This window comes from Tamandua tetradactyla, chromosome 1 (assembly GCF_023851605.1).
Source record: "Tamandua tetradactyla isolate mTamTet1 chromosome 1, mTamTet1.pri, whole genome shotgun sequence".
Taxonomy (NCBI): Eukaryota; Metazoa; Chordata; class Mammalia; order Pilosa; family Myrmecophagidae; genus Tamandua; species Tamandua tetradactyla.
In genome coordinates, this window is record NC_135327.1 from 152,563,370 (window position 1) to 152,583,053 (window position 19,684).

A 19,684-nucleotide genomic window follows, 5' to 3' on the forward strand; every position below is an offset into this window, starting at 1 on the left:
ATCAGAATTGGGCTTTGGAAATAAGGCAGAATCTCAGTTACTATGTCTGGTATAAAAAGCTAAGACCAGAGCATGACTTGATCCTTTATACACATTACCACTAGTTATTGCAATTCTGTAAGAGGGTTATTGGTATCCCCGCTTTGCAGATGACAAATGTAAGGCTCAAGTTAGGAAACCTGCTCAAAGGTCCATGAAATTTACAAATAGTTAAACAAGAAGTTAGGCCCTAGTTTGACTGATAGTAAAGCCCATCCTTGTTCTGCTTTTCCTCTGAAACTACTCCCATTGAGGTGGCTGTTTTAGTTTCCTAGGCTGCTTATAGCAGATACCATGAAATGGGTTTGGTTGGCTTAAACAATGGGTATTTATTAGTTTATTGTTTGAGGCTGAGGACGTGTATAAATCAAGTTATCATCAAGGCAATGCTTTCTTCCTGAAAACTGGCTGCTATTGATCCTTGGTTCCTGTGCTAAATACAAGGCATATGGCAGCATCTGTTGGTCTCTCCCTTCTCTTCTGGGTTTCATTGCTTTCAATTTCTTGTTCCATGGCTTCTCTCCCTCTCTGCATTCATTCTGCTTATATAGGACTCCAGTAATAGGATTAAGACCCATCCTGAATGAGGTGGGTCACACTTTAACTGAAGTATACTTGTTAAAAGGTCTTACCTACAAGGAGTCCTCACTCACAGGAATAGATTACATTTAAGAACATGTTTTTCTGGAGTACATATAGCTTCAAACCACCACAGTGACCAAGTCCAATGGACCTGATTCTGTTTTCATTCTGCCTAATCGCATAGCAGCATTTAACAGTTTACCACTACCTTCCCTTTCAGGTACCCTCTGCTCTTGACTTCCATGACATCACACTTCACTGTGTTCTCTAGTTTTTTGGCCCTTCCCTCTAAGTTTTCTTTACAATATTATCTTCCTTTATCTCATTTCTAGATCATAAATGTTTTAGAACTAGGTTTTCTTTTACTAAACTCACTCCGTAGGTGATCTTACCCAGTTTCATAACTTTAAAAAGCATTTGTACTACTCTGATAACTCAGTATCTCTTTGGTATGTTTGACCTTAATATTTTCCTGTAGCTTTTTCAACTCAAGCCCTCCTGGCTTCTTTGCTGAGGCTTAAATATGCTACATGCACTTTTACCCCAGGGTCTTTGTTTTTCACTGACTGTGACACTTTATTGCAACAGATATATGCATACTTGCACTACTACTTCTTTCATGTCTCTGCTCTAATTTCACCTTCTCAGAGAAATTGTCCGTAGATATGCTGTATAACATAACACTCCCACTCCTGCTCCAGGAACTCCTAACTTTCATCATGCTATTTTAGTTGTCTTCATAATATTTATCACACTCTGACATTTTGTGAGCTTCCTAAGAACTCAGACTTTATCCATCTTATTCATTAGCATAGAGCCTGGCACATAATAGATACTCAATAAATACATTTTGAATGAAAAAGTTTATAATAAATGAATGAATCATAAATATTTACTTCCAACTGAGGCTGCTCTGCTGGGCCCCAGACTCCTGGAAGCCATACACTGTAGAAGTTAAGATGGTAGAGCTGGACCATCTGGGTTTGGTTCCCAGCTGTACCGTTTACTAACTATTTGATATTAGGCAAGTTACTTATTCTCTCTGTGGCGTAGTTTCTAATATATATAAAATAACGATAATGATAATAGTGTTTACTTTCATAAGATTTTTTGAGTGGCAAATGATATAATACGTGCAAAATACTTATAATAGGACCACATATATAATAAGAACTCAATAACTTGTTGCGATGATGATGATGATGACAGTGAGTATACTGAGCTGCCCATTTGATTGACTATGTTGTCAACCAGACATATGTAGCTTAGCGTGTACAAAGCAGAACTCTTAATCCCCCCAGTCTTGTCCTCTCACCAGTCTTCACCATCTCAGCAAATGGCACTGTCCATTGTTTAATAAAAAATTAGATGGATCATTTTTGATTCCTCTCTTTTTGTTATCCATGAGATCCAATCAATCTCTGTGGTGGTTTGAAGCTGTTATATACCCCAGAAAACTATGCTTTTAAAGTTAATCCATTTCTGTGGGTGTGGACACATTGTAAATAGGATCTTTTGGTGAGTAGGAGCTTTTGTTTTTTGAGAAGGTGAAAAATACTATTTTATTTCAAGACTCCCAAATCTCACTTACATACAAATAAATTGTAGAAGTGTATTTGCTGGTCACTGTTTGAATTTAGGGAATATAATTCCACAGATACAAGATACAAAATGTTAGGTATTGATCCGTGCTAGCCCAAAATCTAATTTACCATTACTGGTAAAAATAAATCATATACACATAAATAAATTTGCATTAACACTTGGATTACATTCTGTGTTCTCACTCAGCAGTTAAATTTAGCTTTCAATTTCAACCATCTGATGCTGAATTTTATTGGTTAAATGTGTACTGCCTAACACAGAGAACCAGTAGCAGAAAGCAAAACTGGTGGTCTTTATTTGGTGGTTACAATGAAGGCTGCAATTTATACTTAAATCTACAGGTAATAATGACCATTCTATCTAGGCAGAATAATTAAGGACAGTTATGGAAACTGCAAAGGAAACCAGAGACATCCAACAGGACAAAAAGGCCGCTTGAGCCGAACTGTTGCAAATTGGTATGCACCCTTATATTTCAGCAAGTGTAGGCAAGCCAACATTACTGATTACATTTCTTATTTACTTGAACCAAGAGTACATTTTTTCCTCTGAAAATCTTGCCAATGGATGCATTTCATTGCAGTCAATAAAGTTTAAAAAATCAGCCCTAGTAACAAAATCACATTTAGAAGAAACATTATGCATAATACATTCAGAATCATTGTTTGCTTTTTCTTCATCTTTTTTTTTTTTCCCTTGAGCATGTAAGTGTTTGAGTCTCTTGTGTTTCTTCTTTTACACCAGATATGGGCTGTTTGAAAAATGTTTCATTATCTTCATCATTATCATTCATTTCAGTCACTTCAAATTTTTGCCTCTCAAAAACTGGTGTGCTAACTGGTGTGGGGCCCTGGCTATCCCCAGTGTGCTTAGGAGTGTTCGGAGTTCCTTAAATCTCTTGTTTCTTCTTGTTTGGGAAAACTTGGCTGTTCGTTGATTTCTGAAGAACAGTCTTTCAATCATTTCTTTTTTCTCTTTCCATGAAATCAATGAAGGAAAATCATATTTTATTCCTTTTTGAGTTAATTTCTTCCCAATTATTTTTCTTTGTTTTTAAATCACTTCTCCATTTGTAGCTTTTCTATAAGTATCCGTTTCTTATTATACCATTTCACTGCTGGATGTGATTACTTTGTAAATGGAACATCGCAGTCTTTGAAAAGTTCTTCATTTACTTTTTCTGATCCCTAAACTCACACTTCAAGAGCCTTTCACCAACAAGGTATTGTTGCAGCAACTATCTTGGCAACATCATCAGACTGGAAATCCATAAAGGCATAGCCTTTGTTATTTCCAGTGTTTTTTTACTTCTGGACAGTCTAAATCTTGTAACAGTGCCAAACTGGGAGAAATATGCTTGAAGCTGGGGTTTGAAAAGGCCTTGAGGTAGGTGGCCCACATAGATTACTCCAGGAGTAAGGTTTTCTTGATGGGTCATATGTCGGCAGGCCTGCTTCTGAAACTTGACCTGCACCTTCAGGTCCAGAGACAGGAGCAGTTTGGCCAGGCAAGAAATCTCTGCCATATCCAAAGCACAATAGCCAATCTGCTCCAGTGAGTAAGATCTTCCGGGGTGGATCTTAGTCCTCTTACTGGAGTCCTTTGTAAGAGAAAAACATACACTCTGAGAAAGAAAGACACAGAAATGTAGAGGAAGCCACTGAAGCCAGAGCCTGGAGGCAACAAAATCCAGAGTAGCAGATCCCACCATGTGCTTTGCCATCTAATAGAAGAGTCCAGGTTTGCCAGCAGCCTGTCTTCAGGAAGAAGGTACTGTCTTGATGATGCCTTGATTTGGACATTTTTTATGGTCTTAGGAATGTAAACTTATAAACTGTAAACTTGTAAAAGCCAACCTATTTCTGGTATATTGAATCTCTGCAGCCTAGCAGACTAAAACAATCTGCAAGTTTATGAAGATTCTACCCTCAGAATTTATCCATGTCTCTTCAACCCCATTGCCAACACCCTAATTCAAGACATCTTGATCTCTTCCTTCAGCAATACCAATAGCTATAGACTTGTTTTTTTCTCCTTTTGCTCCCTTCCAATCCATTATTTACACAATAGCCACTGTAATTTTTCAAAGAGATTCCCCTGCTTATGTCCCTCATTGATTTCTCATTGCTTATAGAATAAATCCAAATTCATTACTGTGCCAGTTTGAAACTGTTGTGAACCCCAGAGAAGCCATGCTCTTTAATCCTCATTCAATATTGCTGGGTGGAATCTTTTTGATTGTTTCCATGGAGATGTGACATACCCAATTGTGGGTGGTAACTTTTGATTAGATGGTTTCTATAGAGATGTGTCTCCACCCGTTCAAGGTACAGTTGCTTACTGGAGTTCTTTAAGAGGGAGCCATTTTGGAAAAAGCTTCAGAGCTCATACAGACAGAGACCATTGGAGATGCAGATGGAAAATGCCCCTGGGGAAGCATTAATTAAATAAACAAACAAAGCCAGCAGATGTTGCCATGTGCCTTCCCAGCTGAGACAGGTGTCCAGAAGCCAAAGACCCCAGCAGACACCAGTCACGTGCCTTTCCAGCTGACAGAGATATTCCAGATGGCATCAACCTTTCTTGAGTGACAGTAACCTCTTGTTGGTGCCTCAATTTGGACATTTTCATGGCCTTAGAACTGTAAACTTGCAACTTAATAAATTTCCTTTTTTAAAATATGCTACATTTTTTGGAATATTGCATTCTGGCAGTTTAGCAAACTGAAACAATTATTATGTCCAATGAAGCTTTTCATGAACTTGAACGTGTCTACCTCTCTAGCATCATCTTGTCCTACTTTCCCCTTTGTCTACAATGGTTCAGCTATGCTGGCTGCCAGTTTTTTCTTTCTTGAAACTGTTTTCTACTGTTTACTGACTGAGAGCTTCTTCAGGGATTATTCCTTCTGTCTGGAATGTTCTTCTCTGAGCTCTTTGAACATTTGCCTTCTTCTCATTATCCAGGCTCTCAGCTCAAATGTCATCTGCACAGAGAGACTTTCCCACAGCATCCTTGCTAAAATTTATAGATTATATGCACACCGTTATATGATATTTTAACTTGAGTAATTTGCTTTAATGAAACAATAGTTCTTATCAGTTATTTTAAAACATTATTTTTTCTAGACAACCTTTTCTGTCAATAAGTAACTATTTTGAAGTTTGTTATATAAAATAGTTACAATCAGAATTGCTTTGTTTGCACTGGGATGGGATGAGAAGTGAGGAAGCAATGTCCTATCATCTCATCGTTTTCTTTTCTTTATCCTCCCCTAGAGCAATACTGACTTTTTGGAGCCCATTTTATAAAACAGCACTCTGATAATCTACACATAAATTAAGTGGTTTTTGAATTATAAAGATGTACAGGACTACTCCAACATAGATCAACATATATGGTTAGTTTGGTGAAGTCTCTCTAGGATTTCTTACCACTTTTTCTTATAATTTTGTTCCCATACATTTGCCCCTGCAACTTCAGTTTTTCCTTTAGGTCAGTAAATTGAATCCCTAGCACCTAATACATAATCTTACATAACCAATGAACTCAGTAACTGATTCTTGACTAAATGAGTCTCATAGAGGCAGAGAAAGGTAATGGTCTCTTTGGCTTGATGTTTTTGGGGGACCTTTACAAAAGATCTGTGTCATGATCTTACTTCACGTTTTTTGTGCCATTAATTCATTCAAGCTTGGTACCCTTATGGAATGCCTACTGAGCACCAGGAAATGCTATGTACTTTCCTTTGTCATGAGTGTTTATTTAATGCCCACAAAACCCCTTGAAAGTATTATCTCCACTTTTATGTACACAGAAAGTGAGGTTCATAGAGTTTAATTAATTCACAGCTTGTTAAATGGAAAGGAAAGGATTAAAAATATGGTCTTTCTGCCCCCAAAACCAGTTTTCTTTTTTGACATTATGAAAAAGAACAAACATAATTTCTTGATTGGTATAGAAGAGTCCTGAAAAAACCATGTTAGTTTTGGAAGTCAAATTTTTAAAGATGTGACTCATTAAAAAGGCACAGATTATCTGAAAGTGCAAGACCAATGACACTTGCCTTCTTCAAAAGATTATCATACTTTATATTAGAATTTTAAGATATAGATTATATGTAATTAATAAAGTGACATTAAATTTTATTTCATTTAATTTTAGGTTTTGTCAGACCTTGAAAAAGAAATTTTCTCCAATACCATTATTCCACAAATGTTGGTAGCATTAAAAAATGTCTTTATTTTACAAATTAGGGAGTCAAAGTCCTCTGAAGTTAAATAGCACCTAAATTTGCACATTGGTTAATGAGACTACTTAGCCATAATCAGAAGGAGGTGCATTGTAGGAGATTAATAAAAACCACTTTATTCCACCTCCTAGTATCATGCACAGCATTCATTCACCTAATTAGTAGTGAGTATTAGGTGAAAAAACAAATTTATATTTCTGTAAGGCAGTAATCCAATAGATATTTAATCAGTGGGAGAATGTTAGAAATGCTGACAGTTCAAAAACAGGATTATAATGCACAAAATTGATCTGACAAAAGACACCATTATCAAATTAGGTAGAGATAGACTATCACTAAACTTTTTCTATATATGGTTTAAAATCACATTTGGAACACTGCATAAATATTTATTGGGGAGAAATAATAATATATTGGAGAAGGAAGCAGAAAAGAATAATAGAATATAGTAATTCAAAGAATTAAAGGTCCTTGAAAGAACAAAAGGAAATATTATAAATTTATTCCGTTTTTTTTTTTTTTCAACTTACAGCAACACAATACTTACATTCAGAGTTTACTATATCTTCTCAGGAAATTAAACTGTGCTTCACATGGTCCCTGGCAGTATATGGGTTATTATCTATTTTGGGAGTCAAGGCACAATCATACTTGATTATTATGAACACTGGAATTAGGTAGGCAAGTATTAATCTTTTTTTCATAAGTGAGAAAATAGAGGAAATATTTAATCAACCACATAAGTCAACTAACAATGAAATTAACAATAATATTGCTAAGGCAAAAATATAAAGAGAGTATAAAAGAAAGAAAATCGATTCTAAAAGGCTTAGAGAATTCAGAGTGAAGAGGACTTGGGAAAGGACAAAAGGCAAGGGGACATCAAGTGTAGTTTTGAGGTTTTAAGTCTCAATTCCTCAGCTTTTTCAACCAGGGCCTCCCTATATAGTGCAGAAGATTCACCCAGGTCACTTACACCCTGGAATCACCATCTCAGTCACCCTCCCATCCCTTCTCTAACTGTTCCGTGGAACAGGGGTGAACTCGGCCTATCCTATTCTGCCATCTTCCCAGAACCTGCTAACACTATTAGTTTTTTAATGCAGTTTTATTGAGATCTATTCATACACCCTAAAATCAAGCCAAAGTATACAATCAGTGGCTGACATTTTTATTCAAAAAATGAATGAAAATTAAAAAACAACATCCAATACTCCTTATCCCCCCTATTATTTATTTTGTTACTAGATAAAGGAAATGTCAGTTAAATAGTTTTCACAATCCCATGGTCATGCCATAAAAGCTCTTGACCCTTTTTGGTAAAGAAGGCATTCTCAATCCTGCAGTGCCAGGGCCAGACTCATCCTTGGGAGTCAGATTCCACATTGCCAGGGAGACTTAGACCCCTGAGAGTCGTGTCCCACATAGTGGGGAGGATAGTGATTTTATTTATAGAGTTGGTTTAGAGAGAGAGGCTACATCTGAGCAACAAGGAAGTTCTCTGGGAATGATTCTTAGGTATTATTATTAGTAGGTTTAGCTTCTCCTTTGCAGGAAAAGTTTCATAAGGGCAAGCCCTGAGATTGAGGACTTGGTTTATTTAATTTGGAGTTCCTAATGCTTGAGAGAGTATCAGGAATTACCCAGGTGAGGAAGTTTAATATTTCCACATTTTTCTCCAGTTCCTGAAGGGGGTTTTGTAAATGTTTTTTTATTCTCTGCCCAAATTACTCTGGTATGTATCAGGGCATCACACTAACCTTTACAGTCCAACAAGATTTCACTCGCTATTCAACAGTCCATGTAATTATGACTGAGTAAACTGACCATACAAGTTAAATTAGATAGTATGCTACAGAAAATACAAAATTTTCACCAAATAAACATCTTTTACTTTCATCTCACATGGAAGTTGAAGTTTTGAAGTAGAGTCAGTGTCATCCTGTACTCTGTATTCTGATTTACTGTAGTCCTAACCAGATCTGCTTCATTCATATCTCTAACTGAAGTGTGATCTCCTTTTCAGTTTCTTTAACATTGCTGTACAGAGTAATACTAACTTTTAGAGTTGCATAAATCTAACTCTGAGTCTCAGGTGTCACACAAATACCCAAAGTTCCAGGTGACTTTCTAGTTATACACAAAGAGTTCAGCAAGCCAGCATTTAGAAATAACAGGTAAAATTTTGGAATAGATGTGCCTGCTATAAGAGCATAAGATCTAGGATCCTTTACAATAAGCCTTATTGAATAATCTACTGTTCTTCTTAATCATCAATTGCCCACTCTCTGTCCACATTCTATCTCCTAATAAACTATGCTCTCAAATTCAATTCTCAAAGTTTGCTCATTGTAGGTAGTTTATATTAGTGAGGCCTTACAATATTTGTCCTTTCGTTGCTGGCTTATTTAACTCAACATAATGTTCTCAACATTCATTCACCTAGTTGCATGCCTCACAACTTCATTACTTCTTGCAGCCATTCAATATTCCATTGTATATATACACTGCAGTTTGGCCTTCCATTCATTAGTCAATGTACCCTTAGGCCACCTTCATCCATTACAGATAGTGACTAATGCCACCATAAACACCAGAGTGTAAATGTCCATTTATGTCTGCTTTCAGATTTTCCAAATATATGCCTAATAACAGGGTTGCAGGATCATATGGGAAACCTACACTTAGCCTCATGTGGAACCAACGCACTGTTCTCCAAAGGCACTGCATTAATCTACTTTCCTACCAACAGTGACTAGATGTATCTTTCTCACCACATCTTCTCTAGCTCTTGTATCTTTGTTTATTTTTTAAATAGTTTTATTTGTGCACCATAGAATCCATCCTAAATAATCAATGGCTTCCAGTATAATCACACAGTTATGCATTCATCAACACAATCCTTTTGAGAATATTTTCATTTTTTTTCCACAAAGAAAGAAGAGGACAAACAATAAAAAAAAGAATAAAAAAATAAAAAGAGAAACAATAATAACAATAATTCCTTTCCCTGTCCTTATATCCCCCGCTTATTGACATTTAGCTTTGGAATATTGCCTTTGTTACAATTAATGTAATAATATTACAATGTTACTCTTAAATGTAGACCCTAGTTTTCATTGACTGTGTTTTTCAAAATATCATGCCATTTTCAACATCTTGCAATGGTGACATTCTTTTTTTCTCCCTCATGTAAAAATTTTTCTTGTATTTGCATGTTCAATCACTATCATTGTCTTTTCCAGATTTTGCTAAGTTATGCAGTCCAGTTTTTATCCTCTATCTTTCATTTGGGTGTCATAAATGCCCCTAGCCTTCCTCTTTCAACCATAATCACACTCAGCTTTGTTCATTATACTTACAACATTGTTCTACCATCGCATAGTATTGTGCTATCCATTTCTGAATCTTTACAACCAGTTCTGTTGAACATTCTGTTCTTCAACTCCAAATGCCCAATCTCCACCCTGTTTCTATCTCCTAATAAACTGTGTTCTCAACTTGAACTCTCAGCGTTTGTTCATTATAGCTATATTAGTGACCATATCGTATTTGTCCTTTTGTTTCTGGCTAATTTCACTCAACATAATGTCCTCAAGGTTCATCCAAGTTTTTGCATTCATAATGACTTTATTCTATCCCACCACTGCATAATATCCTGTTGTATGCATATACCATAGTTTGTTTATCCATTAGTCCATTCACAAATAATGAATGAATAATGCTGCTATAAACATTGGTGTATAAGTATCCGTTCATGTCCCTGCCTTCAGTTCCTCCAAATACATGCCAAGTAATTTGCTAGAATTTATGGCAATTCTATATTCTTAGTTTCCTGAAGAACTACCAAAATTCTTTCCAGAATGGTTGCACCATTCTACATTCCTACCACCAGTGAGTAAGTGTGCCCCTTTTCCTACATCCTCTCCAGCACTTGTAATTTTCTGTGTTTTTGATAATGGTGTTTCTAGTAGGTATGAAATTATATCTCATTGAGGTTTTGGTTTGCATTTCCCTAATGGCCAGTGAAATTGAGCATCTTTTCATATGTTTTGTGCCAGTCTTTCTTGAGTGCTTATTGGAATTCACATGTGAAGCCATCAGGTCCTGCACTTTTCTTTTTTGGGAGCTTTTTGATGACTGATTTGATCCCTTTACTTGTGAGTGGTTTGTTGAGGTTATCTGTTTCTTCTTGAGTCAATGTTGGTTGGTCATGCTTTTCTAGGAAGTTGTCCATTTCATCTATGTTGTCTAGTTTGTAAGCATATAGTTGGTCATAGTATTGTCTCATTTTCGCCTTTATTTCTGCGGGGTCAGTAGTTATGTCCTCTCTCCCATTTCTGATTTTATTTATTTTCATTCTCTCTTCTCTCCCTTTCTCTCTCTCTCTCCCCCCCCCCACACACATCTTTTCTTTTTGTCAGGCTAGGTAAGGATCCATCAATTTTGTTGATTTTCTCAAAGAGCCAACTTTTGGTTTTGGTGATTCTCTCTATTGTTTTCATATTTTCAATTTCATTTATTTCTGCTCTAATCTTTATTATTTCTTTCCTTCTGTTTGCTTTGGGGTTAGTTTGCTGTGCTTATTCTCTAGTTCCTCCAACTGAGCAGTTAATTCCTGGATTTTTGCTCTTTCTTCTTTTTGATATAGGCCTGTAGGGTAATAAATTTTCCTCTCAATACTGCCTTAGCTACGTCCCATAATTTTTGATATGTTGTGTTCTCATTTTCATTTGCCTTGAGATACTTACTGACTGTTCTTATAAATTCTTCTTTGACCACTGGTTGTTTAAGAGTGTATTATTCAGCCTTCATATATATGTGAATTTCCAAGCCTTCTGCTTGTTATTCATTTCCAACTTCATTCTATTATGATCTGAGAGGCATTTAATATAATTTCAGTCTTCTTAAATTTGTTGAGACTTGCTTTGTGACCCAGCATGTGGCCTATCCTGAAGAATGATCCATCAGCACTTGAGGAAAATGTGTATCCTGCTGTTGTGGGATGCAATGTTCTGTAAATTTCTGTGAAGTCTAGTTTGTTTATCATACTATTCAAAATCTCTGTTTCTTTATTATCCTGTATCTAGATATTCTACCCATTGATGAGAGTGATGTATTGAAGTCTCTAACTATTATCGTAGAGATGTCTGTATCTCTCTTCAGTATTGTCAGTGTTTGCCTCATTTATTTTAGGGCACTCTCTCTTGGTGCATAAATATTTATGCTTGTTATGTGTTCTTGATGAATTGTTCCTTTTATTAATATATAGTGTCTTCTTTGTCTCTTTTGTTTTACATTTTAAGTCTAACTTGTCTGGTATTGTTATAGCTAGCACTGCTCTTTTCTGGTTGTTGCTTGCATGATGTATCTTTCTCCGACCTTTCGCTTTCAACCTATTTTTGTCCATGAATCTAAAGTAAGTTTCTTGTAGACAGCATATAGATAAATCCTAGAGTTTTTCTGATTCTTCTGCCAGTCTGTGTCTTTTTATTGGGGAGTTTAATCCATTACCACTGAATGTTATTAATGTAAGGGCAGTGCTTTCTTCAACCATTTTGTCTTTGGAATTTTATATGTCATATCTTATTTTTCTATCTGTTTTTACTCTTTTAGTTACCCTTACTATCGTTAGATCTTCATTTCTACACTCTTCACTAGTTATCATTAGATCTTCATTTCTACACTCTTCACTATACATCTGTCTCACATCTTTTCACATCTGTCATTAGCACTCACTTTAGTATTTCTTGTAGAACAGGTCTCATGTTCATGAACTCTCTGTATCTATTCATCTGTAAATATTTTCAGCTCTGCCTAATTTTTGAAGGACAGTTTTTCCTGGATATAAAATTCTTCGTTGACAGTTTTTCTCTTTCAGTATCTTAAATGTGTCATGCCACTGCCTTCTTGCCTCCGTGGTTTCTGCTGAGAAATCTGCACTTAGTCTTATTGAGCTGGTTGAGGCATATGAACACAAATGAGCACAGGGCTGGGCAAGTAGGGTCGGTGGGATGGCAGAGGTTTCACTGAGTTGTGGTAGCAAGCATACATTTCACTGAGAAAGAACTTTTTTTCCTGGGTATTTTGAAAAAAATTTATCATGTGAAATTTTGTATCAGAAACAGAATAAATTTAATGAGTATAGCTTTGACAGCATGCATTTATAAAAAAGTAGACTTCTCCATATGATTACTATGTTTCTTGTTTTGTTTTGATCAGCCTTATCTTGTAAAAACAATTCTTTAGGAGACCAGAGCATGATTTTTCTGGCTAGGTCATTTAACATATAAAGACTGGAGAATCTTGAAGAATAAACATTTGTTTATCCTTCAGAATTTCTTTCTCAAATCTTAGCTGTCTTAGCCAAGCTTTGGAAAATAGACAGATAGAAGGCTGGCTATAACAGAGGTCTCCCATGAGAAGCCAAGTGTAGGTATTCCATGTTTATAATTGAAAGGAGGTCCATGTACTCTATATTCAAGTATATGGGTGGCTGAGGCATTTTGTGGAGGAAGAGGTTTTTGTGTTTTGTGACTTTGGAGGGCCACTATAAATCAGTGTGGGAATGACCTTCTGTGAGCTGGACCAAGGATTCTTTACAGAAAGCAGTACTTGATCTGAAAAAGAACCCTCACTGGGACTTGGTTGGATCCTAATATTCTGCCCCAAATGGTCAAGCCAGAGGTATATGTTTGGGAGTCATCAGTATGGAGATGGTTGTTCATTCCATGAAGGTAGCTGACATTATTAAAGAAAAAAGTTTTGAGATAAAAAGATGGCCAAAATGAAATAGTTGCAGAATACATATATTTAAGATGTGGTAGGAGAAATATGAAGCATGTGTCATTCTTTTTCTTTTCTTAGCTTCCAAAACCCCATTCCTGTACTTAGGTAATCTGTCATCCTATGGTGCAGAGTCTGGGACCAATCTTGAGGTGGTACTGGATGCAGTTATGACATGCAGGTCACAGAGGAAGCAATGGCTCTTGTTCTGTGAGTAGCATCCAGAAAACCAATTTGTTGTTGGTGGTATTGCATGCTCTAGTGTCTGCCCCCAGGGTTGGCCACATATTTCCTTATTGTCCTGAATTATTTCACTTAATGTCCTCAAAGTTTATCCATTATCCAGTCTATTTTGATGGACATTTGGTTTGGAGTTATTATGAATAATGAGTATTGAATATTATTTATACACACCCTTTTACATGTTATTTTGTGCACATATTTTTGTATTCCTCAGGTATATGCCTAGGAGTGAAAGTGCTGTGTATGTTCAGTTTTAGAATAAATTTCTAAATAATTTTCCAACTAATATTGATTTTATCCACTAATACTCCCATCAGCACTGCAGGAGAGTCTCAGTTGCTCCATATTCTTATCAACACCTGGGATTACCTCTAGTAATAAATTTTAATTAGTTTGTTTATTGGTTGGCTGATTGCAAATAAAAACCATGTTTGATGTCAAAGGAGAGGCATGAAGGAGATCAAGAATTACTAACTAGAGAGGATGACAATGGGCAGACTGCAGTGTCATGGGAGTGAATGGAGCAGGAAATTTTAAGAATAAAGGTGTATTCAACAATACTAAATGTGACCAAAGGCTAAGAAGGATGCAGATTGCAGAAAATGTATTAGATTAGGTGACTCAGAAGTGTTTGATGGACTTTGAAAGTACAGGAGAGTTTTGAGAGCAAAAGGCCAATGCAAAAAGGCACTTAGGAATGAGTGTGCTATAAAACTGTGGACGGAACAAGTCCAGATTAATGTGGTAAGAAATTTTGCAGAGGAGGAAAGGGGAGTCCTAGGCTTTGGTACAGGTTCAGGGAAGTGTGAGCAGAAAATATGAAGTAGAGAGGGAGAGACCAGAACTGCAAGAAATAAGATAATTGACTACTAAAATCTTAGGAAATGAGAGATGAGAAATCTTGGAGCGAGAAAATGAAAACAAGGATATAAGAGAAACTGTTAGAGAAGACACAAAAAGAGAAAGGGAAAGAAGACATTTTCCATGTAGAGGCTTACAAAGTCTGTAAAGTTTAAAGGCATTTGGAGTGCCAGGGAGCTTAAATTTTTACTTGAAATCCATTTTATTGGTAACTGAGGTCCTGCATGCAAAGTTTGACCTTAGATAAGCCCATGTATTGATGATCCATAAATTGATAATCAAAATGTATATTATCTTTAAAACATAAGTTTTTCCACTAAACTTTTTCATACATTATTATAAACTTATCTAATTTTCCCAAGTAGCCATAACTCCATGAGCTGCTTATTTTTTTCTCATGGTTTATGTTTGGGGAGAAAGTAGATGTCTCCTCTTGGGAGTTATTTTCGTTCAAGTTTTTATCAGTGTACTTCTTCAATATAATCAGTATTTTGTTACTCAGTGTATTAATTTCCTATTGATGCTGTAACAAATTACCACAGACTTAGAAGCTTGAACAACATGAATTTATCTTACAGTTCTGGGGGTCAGAATTTGGACACAGGTCTCACTGGACTAAAATCAAGATGTCAGCAAGACTGTGTTTCTTCAGGAGGTTCTAGGAAAAAGTCCTTTTCCTCACCGTTTCCAGCTTCTAGAGGTCACATGCATTCATTGGCTCATGACTTCTTTCCATCTTCCAAGCTGGTCATGTGACACCTTCACATGTCTCTCTGACTCTGACCCTCATGCCTTCCCCTTATGACTATGTTGGTTTACCTAGATAATCCAGGTTAATCTCCCCATGTCAAGGTCAGTTGAATAGCAACCTTAATTCTATTTGCAAGCTTAATTCCTTTTTGCCATGCATCCTAGTATAGTCACAGTTTCTGAGAATTAGGACGTGGACATCTTTGGAAGGTTTATTATTCTGCCTGCTGCACTCAGTATGGGAGAGGAAACCAGTATTAGTAGTGAATCTTTACCTTCCTACAATAAAGATATGGTGGTCTTTTCCTTATCATTTCTTCCAAGTGCATTTCCTTGAATAACTTGTAAAGATGGGAAGATGATATTGAATAATAAAATCATGCTTTTGAAATTTTTCTGCACAGGGTATTTCTTTGTGAAGTTTCATGCAAGTAATCACAAAAGTAACATTTATCAGCTGTGCTCACTAAAATCAACATGAACTCCAGAAAAGGGTCGCAAATGATAGACTTTCACAATGTTCTGTAATGATCTTCTATTTTATATTTGCTTTACAACTCTTTATTTTCTCTGAGGTAATGATGCTGCTACCCATAGAAGTGGAAAACAAGCTCTGAAAACTATAGGTAAGCACAAAATGTGCCATTGACACAGATCTCTTATAAATCTGATTTAGCTTTCAGCTTTAATTGGAAGTATGCTGACATTGACCTTAACATTTAATGCTTGGTTTATATCGAAAAGCAAGTTTATTGTGAAGTCTGGATTCTTTGTTAAATAGCACTAATTTTCAAATTTAATTGATTGGCTACTAAAGGCTTTCTACTAAATTAAAGTGAATAGTTACCATCAGTGCTTGAGGTGAGCTACAGAATTCTGCTTCATTAGAAAATTGAATTTCTCATTTATGCTGTCACTTTTTATCTCATAGGTTTTTAAAGAGATAGTTATAAACAGATTTGATTATGTATGGCCTATTTCCTGATCTCATTCTTCAAATTCATCTTTAAAATATGCAGTGATAATCTATGTCCCTAGAGATCAAATGAATTGTCCATATTACGACTTTCTGGTGATTGGATGTGCAATTTTTCCTAAGATTGATTTCAATTATAGTATATTCCAAATGTAAAGTTTTAACTAGGTACACAAAAGAAACTGCACAATTACACACATAGCATTAACTTAAATGCAGTATATATATATCTATATAAGCATGATATCCTGGGAATTTTGATTTATTGTAAACTAAATTTGCATCCAGGTATAATGACCCTGAAAAGCATTCAGGTTGGTTGTTTTGGTCTGATTGAAAATGAAAATAGCTCCCTGATTTGGCAAGTGGTGGTAACGGTTTCACACTGGGATTGTGAAAGATGGGTTTTGCAGAATGGAGTGAGGTAGGATGGCCAGGAAAATATGTCTTCTTTTCAGCAGAGCAGGTTTCAAATAAATTCTTTTTGCATCTTCTCTGTGATAATTAAAAGGGCTGCCTGTGTCTGTATTAAGTAGAATGGATGGATCAAAAAGGGTTTAATTTATGGAGTCATTCATTAATTATCTCATTAGCTGATAATTATTTATAAGCCTAAATGGATAGAGATTAAGAGACAAAATAGAACATGGTTCTTGTTGCAGAGGGGTTTCTGCTGATATAATACCATTACAACCAGAAGAAACATGAAAGAAGCAGTTCAATCATTGCTTTAATCAATAGGAAAGACTGAATCAGTACAACTAATGGAACTATTGATTTGATATTGCAGTAGAAAAAAAACTGAGTCATAAGTCATAAGTCCTGAAGTCTAAAACCTAACTTTGCTAAGCCTCATATGTTACTTAGTCTTTCTGTCTCTGTTAGATGAGTATTATCTTTCATATTTCTTCTTTTTAGAACATTAAGATACTTTATTAAAAGTTTAAAACTGTCAGAGCATTGGTTGCCAAGAAATTCTTTGTCCAAATAGATGATCTAATTTAGACCTGATTACCAAAATAACTACATGGGGTTGATTTTCTGTTTTATTATGCCTGGGTCAGTTAGTCTAATTTAGACACAAATAATAGAATTTGAATTACTACTCACAATCCAGATGATTGTTCCATCCACCTGAAAATCAAGTTACTGATTGTCACACTTCTACCTGGTCCCTTAATATGCAATGTCAAGAAAAATAAAAGGCAGGGTATTTTGAAATAACATTGAAAAAAGTAAGATGATACAATGAAGTAATAAGGAAGAACTTAGCCCAGTTTCATGATGGCATGAAAGAGCAAGAAGGACGCAACTAAGTACACGGGTAGAAAATGTGAATTTTGAGGACTATAAAGAGACATTTTGAAATATGAAATACTTTCATTCAACAATATTAAGTGTGTAGTGTGACAAATTGGCATAGTGTTTATAATCTAGTGGAGGTATACACAAGGAAATAAACAATTATAATCTGGTTAATAAATGTAAAAGGCAAAGACTAAGGAAATACTAACACAGAGAAGGGTGACCCTAGCTCAATGTAGGGGTCAGGACTGATGACCCAGAGTGTCTAAAATGGGAAGGCATTTACTCTAGATAATGAGGGTGGTAGAGGGGAAAGAAGAATATTATCAACAGAGAGCACAGCATGTGCAAAGACTCAGAGATGAGGGTTTGTTTGAGGATATTCAGTGCTCAGAATTTAGGTACTTAAAATTGACATTAGAAGTATAAAATGACAAAGCCATCTGGGACCTGTTAACCCATGACCTGAGGCTGTGGTCATCTCATTTATACTGTTTGGTTTTCAACAACTTGGAATGGACTAAATTGTGCAAGTTGCAAATGAATATTGTCAGTCGCAAATGACCAATTGGAATTGCAAGGGGTACCCTGGAAAACAGAGTAGGTAGCTTAGTTTTAAAAACAATAAAGAGCTGCTATCCACTGAATGCCTTGTTATGGAGAAAGTGCAGTACTGTGCTAGGTAGGGTCTTTACATACATTGTCTCATATGATTCTGACATCTCTGTTATGAACCTAATATTGTTCTCATATTCTAGCTGAGGAAACTAAGGCTAACTGTAACAGTCAGTTCTTGCTTTGTGATAAATAAATCAAAATTCTGAGATACCTTTGTGATAAATAAACCAAAATACATGAGATATCTTGGCTCTCATTTACATGGTCTCTAAACTTCATCAGGCTAGCCTTAGGGCTTGTGCTCACAGGAAATACTGAGGAGAGAGGGGAAAAGATAAAGAGAGAGAAAGAGTAGTGGAGAAGTGGGGGGGGGGGGGAGGGAGAGGGGAAGGGAGAGGGAGAGAGAGACAGACAGACACAGAGAGAGAGAGAATGAAATGTCACTTTTTCCACATTTTGTTGGCTAAAACAATTCACAAAGACAGCTCAGATTCATGGGCTGGGAGACAGATTCCACTTCTTTATATGATTAACTGCTTAGTCATGTTGGAAAGGACGTGGATACAGAGAGGTCATCAATGCAGTTATTCTACCATAAAAAGACAGCTCAAGTTCTCCAGCGTAGTAAGAGGCTGAGGATTTGGATCTAGCTGTCTGATTTCAATGCCTGCTCTCTTTTCATTTCATTCACTAGCCTCTTGTACTATCTAGGACAAAGTTCTTCAAAGTGTACTTTGATAAGCAAGCATATCCTGCATAGATGTAAAGTGACCTAGAAATGGAAATTTATTGTGGGTAATGTAACTTTTATTTATTTTTTATCAAAAAATATTTTGCTTGGGGATAAAATGTGATTGATTTTGTTGGTGACTTAAACTCCCAAAATAGTTCGCTAAAAACAGTTCGGCTACCAGTGATATTTTTTCTTCCGCTGTAAGCCAATTTCTTTACCATCTGATTGTTTGGAAGAGGTTGGACCTGATTGACAGATGAGTAAATCCTGCTAGTACAGCTATTTAATATGGGTTTTTACCTGGATATGCCCAGAGACTTATTTTAAGTACCCCTAGTGTGACTATATTTCATCTCTAGACTTCACTGCCTTTGTATTGTCATCATGTATATGCTTGTAATTATAAAACATTTTATTTCCCTGTAAAGTGCCTTCAAATGATTATTTGGAATGAAACATTTTAGCAAAACATTTGAGTTCTTTTCTTTTATCTGTGCACAGGTTTTGTTTAATTCTAAGACTGTCTACTAAATACTGTGGCTCTCGTGGGGGACAATGGACAGATACACTTGCTTATGTACTTAGCGTAAATCATCCCTTGTAAACTCTCTTTAAATGGAGCCTGTATGTATAATACTGTAGATATTAAGAGTTAAGCTTAATATCTAAGCCTTGCAGTAGTCATTTCTTTTAAATATCCTTGTTAATAATTGTTTACTTCTCAGAATCTGAGATAAAGATTGTAACAGATCTGTTGTACTATATAGGTTAGACATTACCAAATTCATTACCAAACCAAATAATAATTGTCAGCCTTCCTTATTATCTGTCTGAATTTCTTTAGCAGCCATTTTTTCTTTTCCTGACTTTGTATTCATGATGAGAAATTTTAGCAATAATAGCTTTAATAATGGCAACACTATCTTAAATTTTA

At 35.8% G+C, this 19,684-nt stretch overlaps 1 protein-coding gene and 1 pseudogene across 32 annotated transcripts in view; one reads left to right on the forward strand and one right to left on the reverse strand.

The window, feature by feature from the left end:
• Positions 1–19,684, forward strand: part of LOC143642826 (uncharacterized) — a 432,404-nt gene that overhangs the window by 70,392 nt on the left and 342,328 nt on the right. For 18 of the 32 annotated variants that reach the window (XR_013156535.1, XR_013156365.1, XR_013156181.1 and 15 more), the window contains 2 exons: positions 13,346–13,474; positions 15,694–15,744. The exons of 8 other annotated variants lie outside the window; for them this stretch is intronic. Coding sequence is in view for 9 of the 24 variants with exons in the window: in XM_077112064.1 (XP_076968179.1) it covers positions 13,346–13,474; positions 15,694–15,744 (180 nt within the window). In the remaining 15 variants the exon portion in view is untranslated. The remainder of the gene's footprint in view (positions 1–13,345; positions 13,475–15,693; positions 15,745–19,684) is intronic. 6 more of the 32 variants (XR_013156410.1, XR_013156412.1, XR_013156411.1 and 3 more) reach the window with 3 other exon arrangements.
• On the reverse strand, positions 2,898–3,688 carry LOC143686974 (MKI67 FHA domain-interacting nucleolar phosphoprotein pseudogene; annotated as a pseudogene).